Source organism: Eleutherodactylus coqui, chromosome 12, assembly GCF_035609145.1.
Source record: "Eleutherodactylus coqui strain aEleCoq1 chromosome 12, aEleCoq1.hap1, whole genome shotgun sequence".
Classification (NCBI taxonomy): Eukaryota; Metazoa; Chordata; class Amphibia; order Anura; family Eleutherodactylidae; genus Eleutherodactylus; species Eleutherodactylus coqui.
This window is the reverse complement of record NC_089848.1, coordinates 64,776,673-64,792,821: the sequence shown is the minus strand read 5'-3', so window position 1 is coordinate 64,792,821 and position 16,149 is coordinate 64,776,673. Positions and strand designations below refer to the sequence as shown.

Genomic DNA, 16,149 nt, shown 5'->3' with positions numbered 1-16,149 from the left:
TCTTCAGGTTCCCATAGGAAATAATGGGCAATTCTTGATGATTTACTTGGTTGGGTAATCAGGATTACTCCCACAGAAGAGGCGTGCATCCAGTGCTGTTCAGCTTGCCTTATAGGCAATTTTTAAACAGTCGCCCCAAAAGAGGACATGCTGCAAAGTTTTCATCTGGGACAAAAAATACTCCTGTAAATACATTGAAATGAATGTGTTTTCACATGCGAGTTCCATCCAAATCTAAATTAGGCTGCCTTCACGAGAGTCAAAAATGCACGACATTTGTGCATTGAGAGACGCACAAATATGAACCCCATCCTTTTGAATGGGGGTCATATACATGAGCATTGTTTTTCTGCATGGCACCATGATGCGATGCTATGTGGGTAACAAATCATGGCATGTTCTATCCTGTCCGTGCTCTCTCATCACACCACCCTTCATTTTCAATGGGGCCAGCGACAGCATCGCACCATGTGCAGAGTACACACAGTGCTAAGTGAGGTCTCCCACTGAAAACAATGGGAGAAACTCTGCAAACCTCCGCCGCCAACAGCCATGACAGAGGTTCCCTGCATCCCTGAAGTGATGCGAGGCTGTTTTCACATGAAAACGGCTTACATCCATGGGGACTTCATATGGATGGCCAACACAATAGGGGGGCGCAATTCACGGCCGGATATTGTGCTCGCCTGTGTGAAGGTAGCCTTATAGAGAAGTCTATGGGAAAATGCCTTCAGAAAAAAAAAAAAAAAAAATTTAAAAACCCACAAGACACTTACCTAGAACGTGTTGCATTTCAAAACAACCCAGCTGGGGTTACCATTAGGCGGTTTCTTTTTTTTTTCTTTTTTTTACTAATTAAATTTGAATTCCCTTTGAAAAGCACAGAATTCATGTACAAGCGAATGTATAAAACAGCGTACATATTGCAAAGATACAAAGTACAATAAAACAATCCAACCATTAAATGTTATTTTTTAATTGGATCACCTGAATGTCACTGCCATTTATTTCACTTGGCACCTTCTCCTTCTCATATGGTTTTCAGTGCATGTCTCCTACCAGCATGTACTTAGAGATCAGTTTATTTCCTGTGGGCATTGTGCAATCCAAAATCTATCCCTCTTAAGGGGTTTAGGTTTTATCTAATATGAAATAGGTCCCTTGTGCCTAATCATCTCTGCTTACACCTTAGGGTGCTTTTACACGGAACGACCTGTCAGGCGCAGATGACAAAGGTCGCCCCATTGATGGTCATCCCTGCGCTTTTACACAGGAGCGATCATTGCTAGTGAAGAGGCGGAGCAGACCGGGGACCGTCCAGCCCGCCTGCCTCCATCCATAGTAAACAGGCAGCCGTTCATCTATTTACACGGGCCAATCAGTTCAGATTTTATGCATGCAAGAAACACAAATGTATTGTTTGCCATTCATGCATTTACACGGAATTGTCCAGATTCTCGCTGACCGCGGAAGGCTCGTATAAAAGGGTGCTTATGTTTGTACTTCCGATTTTAATATTTATAAGAGTGCGATCCTTAGTAAAGTTTACACACTATTTTGGAATCTGCTTGTTCATGTGGTGTCGCTCATTCTCACAATACTCTGGTTTTTGAAAATCTGAATTTCATCTCCCACAGAACATTGTGTGGCGCACGCTTTATTTCATTCTTACAAGCATTTTGAAAGAGTAAAAAAAAAAAAAAGGTTCACAGCCCCCCCCCCCCCTCCTCCAGGAAACAAAAAAAAAAAAAAAATTTTCAATAAAAGTGAGGGAAAACTGCTACAAAAAAAAGAAAAAACAAGAAAAAAAAGGAAAAGGAGTTGTGAAACACTACAAACATCAAGCGACCCAAAAATATTTTTTTACATTTTTTTTTTTTATATTAAGTGAAGTTTTCCCCCACAGACAATATTCCTGAAGCCATCCTATGGGCATATTCACGTACAGTGGATTTAATACAGATTTTGACACAGATCTGCAGTGGATTTCGCCCCTTCAATTGTAGGGATGAAATCTGCTGCCAATCTGCACCAACATTCGCCATTCCAGAATGTGCCCTAAGAGTTGGGCCCCAGCAGCAGATTTTAGGCGTTAACTGCCTACTATGTGTCTAGCGCCATTTCTGATGATGTAGCCGACTGTGTGCTGTACTTGGTTTCCTCTACCATCATTTTGCAGGAAAAGCTTTTGAGAGACGCACTCCCACATTAGGTCAAAAGAGTGGTTTAACAGTGTATGCTGCTGATGCGAATTAGAAAAAAAAATCCACATGCTGCGCCCTTTTCATTACTGCAAGTGCAGTAAGAGCCTCGATTGAAGCCTACGCAGGGCTTTAACCTATTTTCTTTAAAAAACAGTAAATCTTATTCACATCTGCGTTGAACATGGTTTCAAAGTCCCATTTTAGAAGCAGAAGGAACTATGGCATCCACAATGGCGCTCAACAGGCCGCACTGACAAAGGATTTTACAAGGGGGGGGTGTGGTGGGGGGGGGGGGGAACAATGCTGCGTTATTTTTATAGCACTAACAAAAACTGAAATCTGCCTAATGCTGATGTGAATGAGGTCTTACTAAGAGTCTTTTTTGTCAACACAAGATCTAAAAAAAAAAAAAAAAGTCTTTCCTATTGATGTAACAAAAAGTTTGTTTTTGTTTTGAGTAAAATAAATAAATAATGCATCCTCCCCCCCCTCCCCCCAAGGAAAAAAATACAAACAAAAAGCAATGTGAGGTATAAGTAATAAATAGAAGGAAAAGAAAGCGTGCCCACCTTCACTCAACCAGGACAGTATGGATTCCTCTGAAGCAAATGATCACGGAGCGCAGGCTCGCACTGCTCAGTCCCAGCGGACAATCAGCAAAAAGGTAGGAGAAGAAAAGCAGGCTTCACGTGCAAAAATTTTTTTTACGAAACAGTGCTTAAGACATCAGACTCACAAAAGACCCTATAGAAAACCTATATATACACACCCCTTGGTTAACAAGACCTCTATAGGTTCTTTTGTGACTGATGTCTTAAGCAGTATTTCGTAAAAAAAAAACAAAAAAAAAACAAAACCATTTTGCCCGTGAAGCTGGCTTTTCTTCTCCTACCTTTGTGCCAATATGAGGTATATGCTTAGTTTGACCGCTTACAAGTGATCAGTCAGTACACATTTTAAACCATACCCTCAAAAAGTGAGAGAAAAAAAATTTTTTGAACCCATGCACACAGTTGAAAGAAGCTGGAGAACAGGTATTCTGAAACTATGAGCAGCACTAGTGACTCACCAGGCTGCAGCGGAACAGACTGCTTCATGAAAATTCCTCTCCTAGGCTGTGTTCACACTAGAGTCAGTTGCTGTTTACAACAGAAGCCAAAGCCCATTCTCACCCATCATGCTGACACATGCTGCGCTACTTTTGAGGTCAATGGAGGGCTTCTAATGAGTAGACTGAATCGTAGCATGAACAAAGCTTTTAACTGCTTTCACCATCCAATGACCTGCACTCATATCAGAAGCCCTCCATATTGTATAAATCTTGAGTAACCCCTTAGTGCATGGCCCACTGGCACCTCAATGATCAAACTATTTATTTTCTTCTCTTTGTATTTTCATTGGCACATTACAAGAGCCATAACTTTTACTTTGAGATAGCCATACAAGGGCTTGCTTTCCCACAGGTCAAGCTGTACTTTTAAATGGCCCTTCTGGAGGTACATATGTATTGCATTACTTGGGGGGGGGGGGGGGGGGTGTTAGGATATTGAAAAAAATTAAGAAACAAAGCCAGAAACTCCATCACTTCTGTTTTTTCTACAGCTTCCATTTGGCAAAAATAACTAACCGTTCTCTGGATCAGCATGATTATGGTGAAAAGTTCATATAGTTTATGCTACTACTTTTGCACACTAGAAGCACCTAAATAGTCTGTCACTGCCTCTAAGACCACTCTCTTCATTTCCAGAGCTGTGCAAGGTGTTTATTTTAGGACAACCTGTAGTTTTGATTGCCATCATTTTGGGGTACAGATGACTTTTTACCCCTGTTTCTCTGAAAATAAGACATACCCTGAAAAGAAGACAGCCTGATTTTCCAGAATTTGTGGATGCAAAATGATTTTTCAGGCTTTTTGAGGATGCTTGAAATATAAGCCCTACTCCAAAATTAAGCCCTGCTAACACTTAATTAAAAAAGTCAATTTAAAGTGTCCAGGCAGCTATACATGTAAAAAAGTTAAACCTTTTTGAACAAAAAATAATATAAGACACTGTCTTATTTTTGGAGAAACACGGTAGTTTAACTGCATTAGCAAAATAGTGTTTTTATTTTTACACTTTAAATCATTCACCGCACAGGACAAATCATTTTCCTTACTAGGGTCGTTACAAGTGTGACAAAAGCTAATGCATATTTTAAGCTTTCTTGGTATTTTTCAGTTTATAAAAAGTTTTGTGCAGAAAATGGTTTATTTTTTTTATTTATTTATTTTTTAAACACCACTTTTCGAGCCCTCAAGGGGACTTGCAGATGGGATTGTTCGATCACTAGCATGGTACACTGCATTACTTATGTTGCACAGTGTACTCTGCCTCTAACAGCAGCATACCAGACACTGCCAGAGGCTGGGTCTAAAACTAAAATATATGGCAACCACAGAGGCCTTTATCAAGCCACAAACCCCTCGTCATCGTGACATGGAAGGCATTAAATGGCTAGTAGTGGATGTTTTTCCACTCCCAGGCGTTAGATTGTTGAGCCCCTGCTGTACCCAGCGCAGGGCATCCGTACTGGATTAAACCTACAACACCGTAAAAAGGCACATATGCAAGTTTAAAGCCCATTGGTGACACTCCTAAGAAGGCATAATGGTAGTCACTAATGGATTAAAATTTAACATGTAGCTTAAATGCTTTGAACCTGACATGAATAGTTTACTTCTACCATTTTGCTTACACTTTTCTGGGGGGGAGTTACTTAGACCAGTGTCTTACACAGTAGTGCAAGTAAATAGTACACTGAAGTGCGGCAAGTTTATTAAGAGGCACACGCCTGTTATCAAAATTTGTTGCATGTATGGCCACTGTGCGCCAGACTGTGAAATTGACTCCAGGTAAAAACTGGCATAGACTTCGGCTGTAATTTATGCCAGTTTCTGACAAATTACGGTAGATGTAACCTGTTACTAACAGCCATGCCCAGATTCTTAAAGTGACAGAGCTAGTATTAAAAAAAAAAAAACAAAAACAAAAAAAAGAAAACTGTAAAAACTTAGATTTTTGTGCAAAACCCCACTTGCACTAAAATTGCAACTTTGATGCCAGAATTCAGGCGCAAATGTGGTTTACCAATTCCACTCTAAGTAGATTGAAGTTTTTGTTTTGTTACAAACAATGGAACTCTCCAGAGAATTCTAGGCACTAAAAGGGAATGCATCATCAAAAGAGGACTTCTGTAAGTTACATTTTTGTTTTAAACATTTCAAAATTAACATTTGCTCAATCTTTATCTGTATATCTTAAAAAAAAAATCCTAAAACCCTGCATTTTTCACACTAACTACAGAGCCTAATTAACTTCCTGATTTGTAGTGAAAGCTTTGCAGCAGTCATCTCACCATCATCGCAGGCAGAATAACACCTATATGTAGATCACACATGATTCATCATAGGTATAAGCTGTGACTATCTGCTCCCCCCTGCAAAATAACCTCTGCACAGGTAACAGAGCATGTCTAGAATGGTCTCCCATACAAGTCTATGGGTCCCCTCCTGTCAATTTTGTGACTGGCCTATGAGAATGCCCATAAAACATATCTTAATGCTGTTAAGTCTATCTCTGGAAATGGGCAACCCCCATAGTCATGTATAGACAGAGTTTAAAAAAAATAATGGAATGTTTCTATTTGTTTTAATGAATTTAAAAAAGTGGATCTAGTCAGTTATTTCACAGCATCTTCTTCAGTGAGGACCCATTGGACAGAATCCCTTCACAAGCTCAAACACAACACACTGAGGCAATCTAATCTGTAGCATGTCCATACTACAGATCTTTACCAATACACTAGTATAAAAAGAACTAAGAAAAAAAATGGCGTATTCCAGGACATTTATAGTCATGACCTTTCTTTGGGATAAGTCATCATTATCGAATTGGAAGGGGCCTAAGTTATAGTACCTGCACAGATGTGCACCATGGCACTTGCAAGCAGCTTAAGAACTGGCACAGCTCGTACATTGCACAACGGTCATAAACTATACCCGCAAGCTCAGTCTCTTTCATGTGAATGGGATAGCTTGCAGTACCATGCCAGCCCACTACAAATTTCACAGAGCTGTGCTAGATCTGAAGCACCACAGTTCCTGCAAACAGCTAACTGGCAGGTCTGCTGGCAGTCGGACCTCTAACTATCTGATATTAATAACTCAAGAATCCCAGACTACCTGTCATTTAATCCCAAGTAGCCCTGTGTACATGAGGAATGAAACTATTTCTGATCCATTATATGACTTGGGTTTAAGTTATAACTAGTTTTCCACTCTGCAGGCTCTACTTCTAATTTTACATTTTCCCTATACTGTCTCCCATAGTCCGTACAAAGAAGAAGAGATCCTGCTCCCCTTTTTTAGCACACCCTCAGATGCAGCGGTAGAATTAGGAACATACTAGAGTAGTCAGAAGCAGCTGTAGTGAAACTGTAAAATACTAGCCAGAAACACTGCACTGGCTGCCCTTCAAATACAGAATTCAATTTAAACTCACCACCTTCATTCATAAAGCTCTCCATAGCATTGCGCTGCCCTACATTGTCTCCCTCATCTCGATCCACCACCCAGCCTGGGCCCTACTCTCTACTAACGAAATCAGACTGAGTGCCACATTAATTGGAACCTCTCATTTCTGCCTCCAAAACTTCTCCAGACCAGCACCAGTCATCTGGAACGCGCTACCCAAAACTATCCGCGCAATCCCTGATTCACAAAACTTCAGACGTGCTCGATAAACGCACCTCTTCAGGGAGGCCTACCATATACCCTAAACCAAACCCCTCTGTACTCTGCCTAATAATGTGCTCTCTGTCCTAGTAAATGCAACCCTTCCTAGCCACCAACCGCCCCGGCAGTCACTCCCATTCAGACAACCACACGGCTTAATGTCTGACCATTGTGTATGTGTATAGCATCCCTCAATCTCCACCTCGCCATACCGTGTACATCTCCAGCCCTTTACCTTCTGTATCACCCCACTATCTGTAGTAAGCTCATTGGAGCAGGACCCTCACCCCTACTGTTTCCATCAACTGATTACTACATGTAACCGTGGTTTTTGCATTTGTACTTTTGTCTTTCTGTATCCCCTGTTTTTGTAAGCACTACGGAATAGGCTTGGTGCTATATAAAGATTATTATGTGTTTCTGCACCTCCCCTCTCCATAGACTTCTATTGGCAGCATCTGTAACCCTATCAGATTTGCCTCCCCAAGACAAATTTTAGCAAAGAGCAATAAATGCAGGAGGTTGGAGAAAAGGAGAATAAGTGGAGAAAAAGATCTTTCTCTAAAAGCTTGTTCACACGTGTTGGAGCTTCCGATTAGAGAGTCAGTCACCGATTTCCGTTAAAATCCAAGACAAGACAGCGCTGCATACATTACGACTTAGACCTGGAAAATGCCAGATGGCATAAAGGAATCCAGATTAACCCCATTATAGTCAGTCTGCCCAGCGCCGTTCAGGTTCGGCACATGCCATACCTGGGGCTTCTGGTTTACAGTTGTTCAGCTCCTAGACCAAAGCCAGACAACAGAATGCCAGTGCCAGTGTGAACCAACACTATTACAAAGTTTACCAGCTTAGGGTTTTTTTTAAATTGATTTATGCAAAGCTAGTTGAAAGGCAGGGCTCATTTAAAGGGATATTTAGGGATTTATCGCTTTCCTTTCAAATAATCATTTAGTTATTCTGCTTCTCCTGCTGACATGTATCCCAGCTCTCCAGCACTTTGCCTCCTTCCGTTCATTGGCCTAATGAGGCGCACTTCCTGTTCATAGCTTGGTCATTTCCAGCTGGAATATTAATCGGAGGGTCTGGAAGTGAACAGCAGTCCAGACCATGCGCAGTCCCACAAGGCTTTGTAAAGGGCATGGGGTGGTCGCAACAAGAGCTGCTGCCAGCTCCAAAGATTCCTTAGATTGCAGTTGAGCAAGAGAGATACATATGGAAACCCCACGGAGTGATGGGTGCTCCCGAAAAATGTCTAAGTATTGGGATGTTTATCAGCAATATTAGCATTAAAATACAATAAATAAAATAACTTAGAACACATACAAGAGTTGTAGACCTAACAAGATCGGAGTGCACAAAGGAGTAATGAACCACCATATTTTAGCAGGGCCAGCCATCTAATGCGCATGGTTGTGTCTGGACTTCGCCCAATGGGAGAGGTCAGGGCAAAGAATTTAGTTTACTGGATTTCCACATACCCAATATTATTGCTCTCAATATTATCTGCCAGAGGCTTAAAGCCCTTTCCCACACGCAGATGATTGGCTGAATGACCTCTCACACAAACTTTCATTCCCAATTACTGCACTGGGTAAACAATCCAGCGATCAACTAACAGCAAGAGCTGAGGGAGTCCAGAAGGACAGTCACATATGTCGCCCATTGGTCACAATCTTGAAAAATTATGCTGTGCAATATTTTTTTTGCTGTGCCCTAGTCTACAAGGGTAATTGTTCTCAGTGAGAGAAACCAAGAAATCTTGTAGATAGGATACCTTTTAATGGCTAACAAAAATACATGATGTTACAGCGAGCTTTCCGATCCTCTATTGATCCTTCCTCAGGCTAAAATGGAACTAGCCTGAGGAAGGATCAATAGAGAATCCGAAAGCTTGCAGTAACGTCCTGTATTTTTTGTTAGCTATTAAAAAGGTATCCTATCTACAAGATTACTTGGTTCCTCTCACCGAGAGCAAAATCGCACTTTGCTCTCCTGGGGAACACTGTACCCAACTTTTTTCTTCATTTTACCAGTCTATAAGAAACTGCAGTCAGTTGTACTTTCCTATACAGTAAATGACAAACAAAATCAGACCACCATGCTGACAAAATTCAATTTTGTCAACTACTAAAACAGGATACAATTTAAGGTTTCATGCACTTGGCAGAGCTAAAAGCATGGAGCAGCATGGAGATGCCACAACCCCACCCCCGCACAAATTGCATAAGGATCCATTTGGTAGAAGGGAAGGGGGTATTAATGGTATAGTTTTATTAGGGAATTGCATTACAGATCATCCTGCAGTTGTGGGCATGAGCCCCACTTCTAAATATTTCACACAGGCATAGTGTTGAGTCCCTCCCTACCACACTCAAACAAGTGATACCTCACTGCCCCTCCACACAGTGGCATACCTAAAAACCAGTGATGTATATAATTATTTAAGTTTGGGATAACATTGTACAGGGTTATCAACCGATTACCCATAGATCACAAGATTGAGTCTATAAAAAAAAAAAAAAAAAAAAGAGACACTTGTAAATAAAAAAATAATTAGGTGGCTTTTTTCTAAAGCTGATGTGCTTGTGCAGGTTATTGCTATTGTTCTTTACAGACCACAGCTGATGCAAGTTAGTTCATGTTAGCCTGCTTTCACACTTGTACTTGGTGGTTCCGTTTAGGGAGTGGGCAGGGGGAATTCCCAAGCCGATCGGATCCAAAAAGGGTGCTGATCGGACCCCAGATGTGAATCCGGCCTTAATCTTCAGCCATAGAAATTAATTTAAAAACCAAAGCTGAACAGTAAAGATAATAAATCCATTTAAAAGACAAAAAAGTATTTTTTTGGCCAAGTTTTCCAGGGAAATAAAACCACCGCAGCGCTGATACTAGGTTGTATTATATGAAGACATTGTACAGCTGCTTCTTTAAAGTACATACAAGAGTTTTTGTAGAAATTTCTGTGACTGAGAATCTGGTTCTATACAGCTAAGTGGAACAGATTTTCTGGGGTTGCTCCTTTAGCAAACCGCATTCACAGCTACAGAAATTGACAAATATGCCATATCTGAATACTGCCTTAGGTGAATTATAAAAATGCCTTGCGCATATTAACCAGCAAGGTCAAACACCAGAAGTAGATGTGAAATCTGTGCCCCTCCCCCCTGAGGCCATTTTACTGGGGGACTTTACCAAACCACCCCCCCACCCCAGAAGCATGACCTGAGCAATATAAGAGTAAGACCTCCAGCACACTAGCGTCCATCAGTGTGTAGTCCGTAAAAAAATATAAATGGACAAGACCGGCAGCATACCAACCCATGTTATTCTATGCTGCAACACAAGTTTTTTCATGCAGACAGACTGCTTGAAAGTAACTCCGCGCAAGCATTCTGATACGTTTTATGGGCGAGGAAACAAAAATGCAGTGCAGTTTTTTTTGTTTTTTTTTTAATAAAAATGCTGCAAGGTGATTTTTGTGGACATTAAAAATGCATAACATGTAAAGGGGGAAAAAATGACAGACAGAATACAGAGGCCACATGGGGCTGTACGAAAACATGGACTGCGGATGCAACACTTATTTTTTACCGCGAGTGTGCACCTAGCCTAAAGACGACAACCTATAGTTCTTCGTGTATATAAAGCAGTTTATATTTTACGCTTTCAAAACTGGACAGCATTTAGAATTCGAGTGATAATTCCAAAGCTGTAAAATCCATTAAACCTATTAGTACTTAGCTAAAATAATAAAGCGTAGAAAATAGCAATATAACATGATTAAAATGTACATAATGTGCAGAAGTGAAAAAAAAAAAGTATATAAAAAAAAACAACAACTAGTACACCACCAAGGAGCCAAATGGTCTTCCACGATTCATTTAGGTCTAAACGTCATAAAACAGGGACAACCTACATTCCTTTGACATTCTCTATAAACTCCTGGTAGTGCAATCAGAAACCAACACTGGGATGAAGCCATGATGCACTGCCTTACCCATCCCCCCCATATCGCCACCATCAGGCAAAAAAACCTCCACAAGGCCCCTTTTTCTATTGCAGCGTCTTTGAATGCTTCAATAAGCCTTCTGCAGCAACATATTCCCAACCTGCCTTTCACAGCAGGTATAAAGGTCATTCCAGCAATGTGGGAGGGTCCACGTCAGATCTCCAAAGTCCCAAAATGGCTTGGAATGCAGTAACTGCTGGGCCCGAGAATTTTACTTTGCATAACAAATTAAGCACACTTTGCAATGATTGGTCTCCAGAATTCAGCTCAAATTTATGGCAACCCTAACTGACACCACCTCTTGACCTTCCATTATCCAAGTAGGATATAGATTGCTATATCCCAGCCTCCTCCCTTCCCCCATAAATGCATAGCTTAGGCCGCTCCTGAAAGACTCAAACTAATAATGAGTTGAGGTGGGGGAGGGGACAACCATGCATTCACAAAACACACATGGTATGAGAAAGTTTAGACATTCGTAGGAAGATTTTCAGAGGCGCTAGAAAAAAAAAATAGGGGGAGGGTGGAAGACAAGCAAACCATTTTGAATTCCATTCATTATTTCTACACAACTATGATTATAGTAAATAGAAGAAAGGGGAAAAAAAGCCTCAAGACATAACACCATGCTATTATTTAAAAGAGGCGGAAGGCGGAGACAGTAAACGGAAGATGCCGGGTGGAGAAGAGGCCTCACTGAAAAATGAACCTTAGATTTTCAACATACCAACTGAGTGGGTGGGCTCTGACTGGGTACACATTTACCATGCAAACATCAGACAAAGAGCTTACCCACCACCCACACCTTGTTTAACCCTGAAAGCACAGTGGTGACTAATGTATAGGAACACGAATATAGATGAATGGATCCTCAGCTGAAAGAGGGGCGGATTAAAGTTCAAAGACCAGCACTAAAAATCTGCAAAAACATCAGCTTGCTTTATAGATTATAAAATACAGCTACATGTGAACAAAAAATAAGAAAAACTAGCTACAAAAAAAAAAAAAAAAAAGCCTTATGGATACAAAATGCACTAAACAGTGATTATTACCATTACAGCGCATATTAGGTTTCCATTACATGTTCTCAAAAACTAGAAAGTTAAACATTTAGTTACAAAAAGAAAAAAGTTTATTTTTTCACATCAAATTAAAAACAAAAATATAAAAAATAAATAAAAATCACACCCCACGCAAACTTCAAAACTGAAACCTAAATGGATCTGTCAATTAACCAGCGACAAAAACCATGGATTTAAAAATAGCTAAATATCTAGGTGGCAGTTCTGCCATCCATTACTTAATATACACTTACCCAATTTATGTTTTTGGCCAAGTACACACCAAGACCACTAAGATGTAACGTGGAAACTATTTTTTAATTATGGGCTAACTATATTAAAATTTGAATATTCATCAGTAAATGTGAACATGTTTATAAACATTCGTAATCTACATTTTGACTTATGTCTTTTGCGCTCTATTTGATGTAGACGAAAGAGAGACCACAAGCAGCGTAAATTGGCATGGCAATAAGGATTTCCAATTGGGCCTCAAAATGGCAGCAAGTTCTATGTGAGCACCAGAGGGGGGGTGGGAGCAGACCCCAGGAGTAAAAAAAAAAAAAAAGCGAAGCGATGATGATTGTGGTGGAGGAGGTGGTAAGGAGGGTGGGAGAGGAAGGGGGCTAAAAATAATCCCATTTATCTGCTTCTAGGCTGCAACTTTTGAAGTGCAAAAATCACATTTGCATTTAAAGCAAGTCACACATTGAGGTTGAAAGGTCTTTATTGATCACAATAAAACCTGAGCAAAAAAAAAAAGAGGGGGGGTGGGGGGGATGGAAAAATGTGGCAAGGATGCGGCCTACTATGTGAAGTAAATACTCAGGGGTGTGGGGGTAAACAAAAAAAACCACTATACTTAAAAGTGACAAAATCCATTCAAAAGCACAAATAAAAAAACCAAGATCACATGACTATCCTTTTAGCCTGAAGCAGGAAAAAAAAATGCAAATTTCCTCTCCATAGTGTACACAACATGCAAACAGTGAACCCAGAATGATCCTAGAACCCTTCACAATCCCAACCTACAATTCTTTCAGCTTTATGATAACCATCATAAAATAAATCTCTACTACAAACCACGTGCCCCATTCTAGAGGAAAAAGATACATAAACTACATGGTTCACCACCTCAGCCTTCCTCTTCTATCTTTGATACAAAATGACATTTACCTCTGCCTTTTGGGAACTGAATGTTCAACTTCTATAACTTTACCATGCAGCTCCACTTTTCCTGCAACAAATAAATGTATAAGGTTAGTGTTCAAGGTTTGCAACGGGTGACAAGAGCAGGTCACCATCCCCCTCCCACATTTACTTCTCTTCCTGCTGCTTTTGCTGCATTCAGCATGAAAAAAAAAATGGCAAAGAGAAAGATGCAACATGTTTGTATCATACAAGAGGGTGCAGCCATGACACAATATACACACATACCACGTATTTTTTTCATATTACGAAGAAGCAGCCAGTATGAGATGAGCAGGGCAATAATGAATTATTAAATAGCAGGAATGGAGAAGGAGGGGGTGTGTTCGTTAGATGGGTGAGAATGGCACGATATGTGGCAGCTCTCTTACACAATCCTCGACAGCAGAGAGAAGAATCCAAGCAGTCATGTGCTGTGGATGGGTCCTGCTTGCTTAGCAGCTCTATTTTATGAATGAGCCCCACACAGCAAACCTTGCACCCAAGGGCGTACGTACCACAGAGGCAGACCATGCGACTGCTATGGGGCCCATGGAGAGAGGGGCCCAGCAGTGTTTAGTTCCACCCCTTTTCTACCGGGAGCTTAGAACCAGTGCAGAATTCCCTTCTCCAGAGGAACTGAATTGCTCGAAGACAAGGGGCTGAGAAATCTCTTAAAAGGGTCATGAAAAGGGAGTAGAAAGGGAAAAAACACATCATACCCTTCTATCCTGGATGCTAAATTCTAGCATCTTAATAAAGGGGCCCATTTGTTTTTTAGCCTTGCTCTGGGGCCCTCATCACTGCCTGAGCCCCACACCCTGCACATGTCACCCACTACACACACCCGCCACGTCTGGATCAGTACACATGTGGGCTGACCATTGGATGGAACGCTACGGAGCATGCATGGGGTGTTCCCTGGGCTGCTGCTGGTGAGGGGGTGTGTATGGTGGGGGGGTGGTGAGACCTGCAAAGTCACCTGCCTACAGCAACGAGGTTACCTGTGATCGCAAAGTACTACAGTAGGCCTTACATAACATTTAAAAAATACACACATATATACACAATGTAAGTTCATTTATATATAAAACACTTAATTGGCCGCAACAATTAGCAATTTATTTAGCATGGACAGAAATGGGTGACGAGTAAAAAAATATGGCATGGTGCAACTTGCTACAAAGTATCCAGTGCGTACAACTCCGTGTCCTTTGTATACAAGGAGTAGAACGGCCAAACGATACAATGTAGCTCCGAAATGATCAAATAACTCCAGCGAGCTCCTACACACAAGGTCCCGGCCATAACAGCAGCGCACGCTTACTACCATAGTGCAAGCTAGCTGCAGCATACAGGGGTTACCCAACAGCCCTGAATGAATTGGAAGGGGTGTCCAGCCCTGCAGTAAAGTTTGTCGGCGCACAGGTTAGCGCTTATTACCTGAGAGGGTGTCGATGGCCTTCATCGCCCAGTTCTCATCCGGACAGTCCACAAACGCGTAGCCAGTCTTGACCAGGAACTGACCAGTAAAGGGAATCTTAGACTCCTTAAAAAGACTTTCCAGGTCCGGGGGGCTGACGTTCTCGCTAAGGTTTCCTATGTACAGCTTGTTCATTTTACAATACCCAAAATAAAAAAAAAAAATAAAAAAATAAAAAAAAAACAACAACCCGAAATCGCCCCCAAAACACGATCCCCGGGCTGCACTGAAGCGCACAGGACGAGGGGGAGCGGCGGCGGCTGCGCCGGCGGCCGGGGACAGCGAGTTTGCAGCGCTGTGCTCTCTGCAAGGAGGGAAAAGAGCAATTAGCGCTGTTCTCCGGATGTGCGGGCAGACGAGAGACGCTAGCAGCGAGAGAATGGCGGGCTGACGAGGAACAAGGAGGAGGAAAACTACTTTTTTTTTGTCTTCTGCCCCCCCAATCCTTTTGGCACAGGCAGACTGTGAAAATGTCACTGTACGTTGTAATGCAGGCGCCGCCTCTCCGTGCACAATCCCGAGGAAGAGGAGGACAAAATCACTTGAATATTCCGGCTTTTCTGAATGAGCCACGTGTTCAAACTACAAATCAACTTCTCACGTGAGGAATCCCAGCTCCTCAATTAGATGATAGTAGTAGATGCAGGGGGAAGAGAAATCAGGGAGGGGTGGAAGAGAGAGGGACAAGGGGAGAGGGGAGGAGAGTGATGGAGATGAAGGGGGGAGGGGGAGAAAGGAAAAAAAAAAAAAGGACAAGTTTGGATGGGGGTTGGTGGTTGGATTCCTCTATGGATGGATGAATGGCTGCAGCAAGAAAGTGGTCACTTACTACTACTAGCAGCAGCTGCATGCACTAGGTCTCTTACTTAATGCAGAAGACATTCACCTGTAGGGGCAAGTTTAATGATTTTAGATTATAGGACAGAGAATATAATAAAGAAGGGGAGACCATGAACATCTCTCTCTCCTCCCACGCCCTCTCTACCACCTCCCTCTCGCAAAAGGAGGAGGAGGTTGCACAGTTGCTGTTTGCCAATATGGGGACTGTGAATAGGTAGATGGGGTGGGGGTGGATGGAGAGGTGGCTGCTGCTGGAGGAGGAGGTGTGGTGGCTTCAGTGCAGTCATCCTATAGACCAGGAGACATGCTAGTATGTATGGGTGTAGCAGGGATCTTCGTGTTTGGTGGCTTTTCTGAGATCCTCAATGCAATTGGCTGCTGAGCTGTGACTGACAAGGAGTAAGGGGAGGGGGTGGTGTATGCTAGCGTTGTGGCCCATGGTCATATTGAATATTGTGACTTTTATTTTACACTGACTTCCTCAGAAGCAGCTTCATCAGGAGACATCCCATTCCTAATAAACTGAAGATAAGACCTTTAAAAGTGTCCAAGTGACAGATGAAGAAGTCCTATAGATATAGAAC

The 16,149-nt window shown here is 41.8% G+C and overlaps 1 protein-coding gene across 2 annotated transcripts in view; it reads right to left on the bottom strand.

Moving 5' to 3' along the window:
- IGF2BP3 (insulin like growth factor 2 mRNA binding protein 3) overlaps window positions 1-15,392 on the bottom strand; it is a 112,803-nt gene extending 97,411 nt beyond the window's left edge. Inside the window, exons 1-2 of one of the 2 annotated variants that reach the window (XM_066585668.1) lie at window positions 14,686-15,392; window positions 13,231-13,291 (exon numbers count right to left, since the gene is read on the bottom strand). In XM_066585668.1, coding sequence (XP_066441765.1) covers window positions 13,231-13,291; window positions 14,686-14,860 — 236 coding nt within the window. In that variant the 5' untranslated portion in view covers window positions 14,861-15,392. Of the gene's footprint in view, window positions 1-13,230; window positions 13,292-13,760; window positions 13,898-14,685 lie in introns of those variants that run through there. The other variant, XM_066585669.1, reaches the window with a different exon arrangement.
- Between the last annotated feature and the right edge of the window lie 757 nt (window positions 15,393-16,149).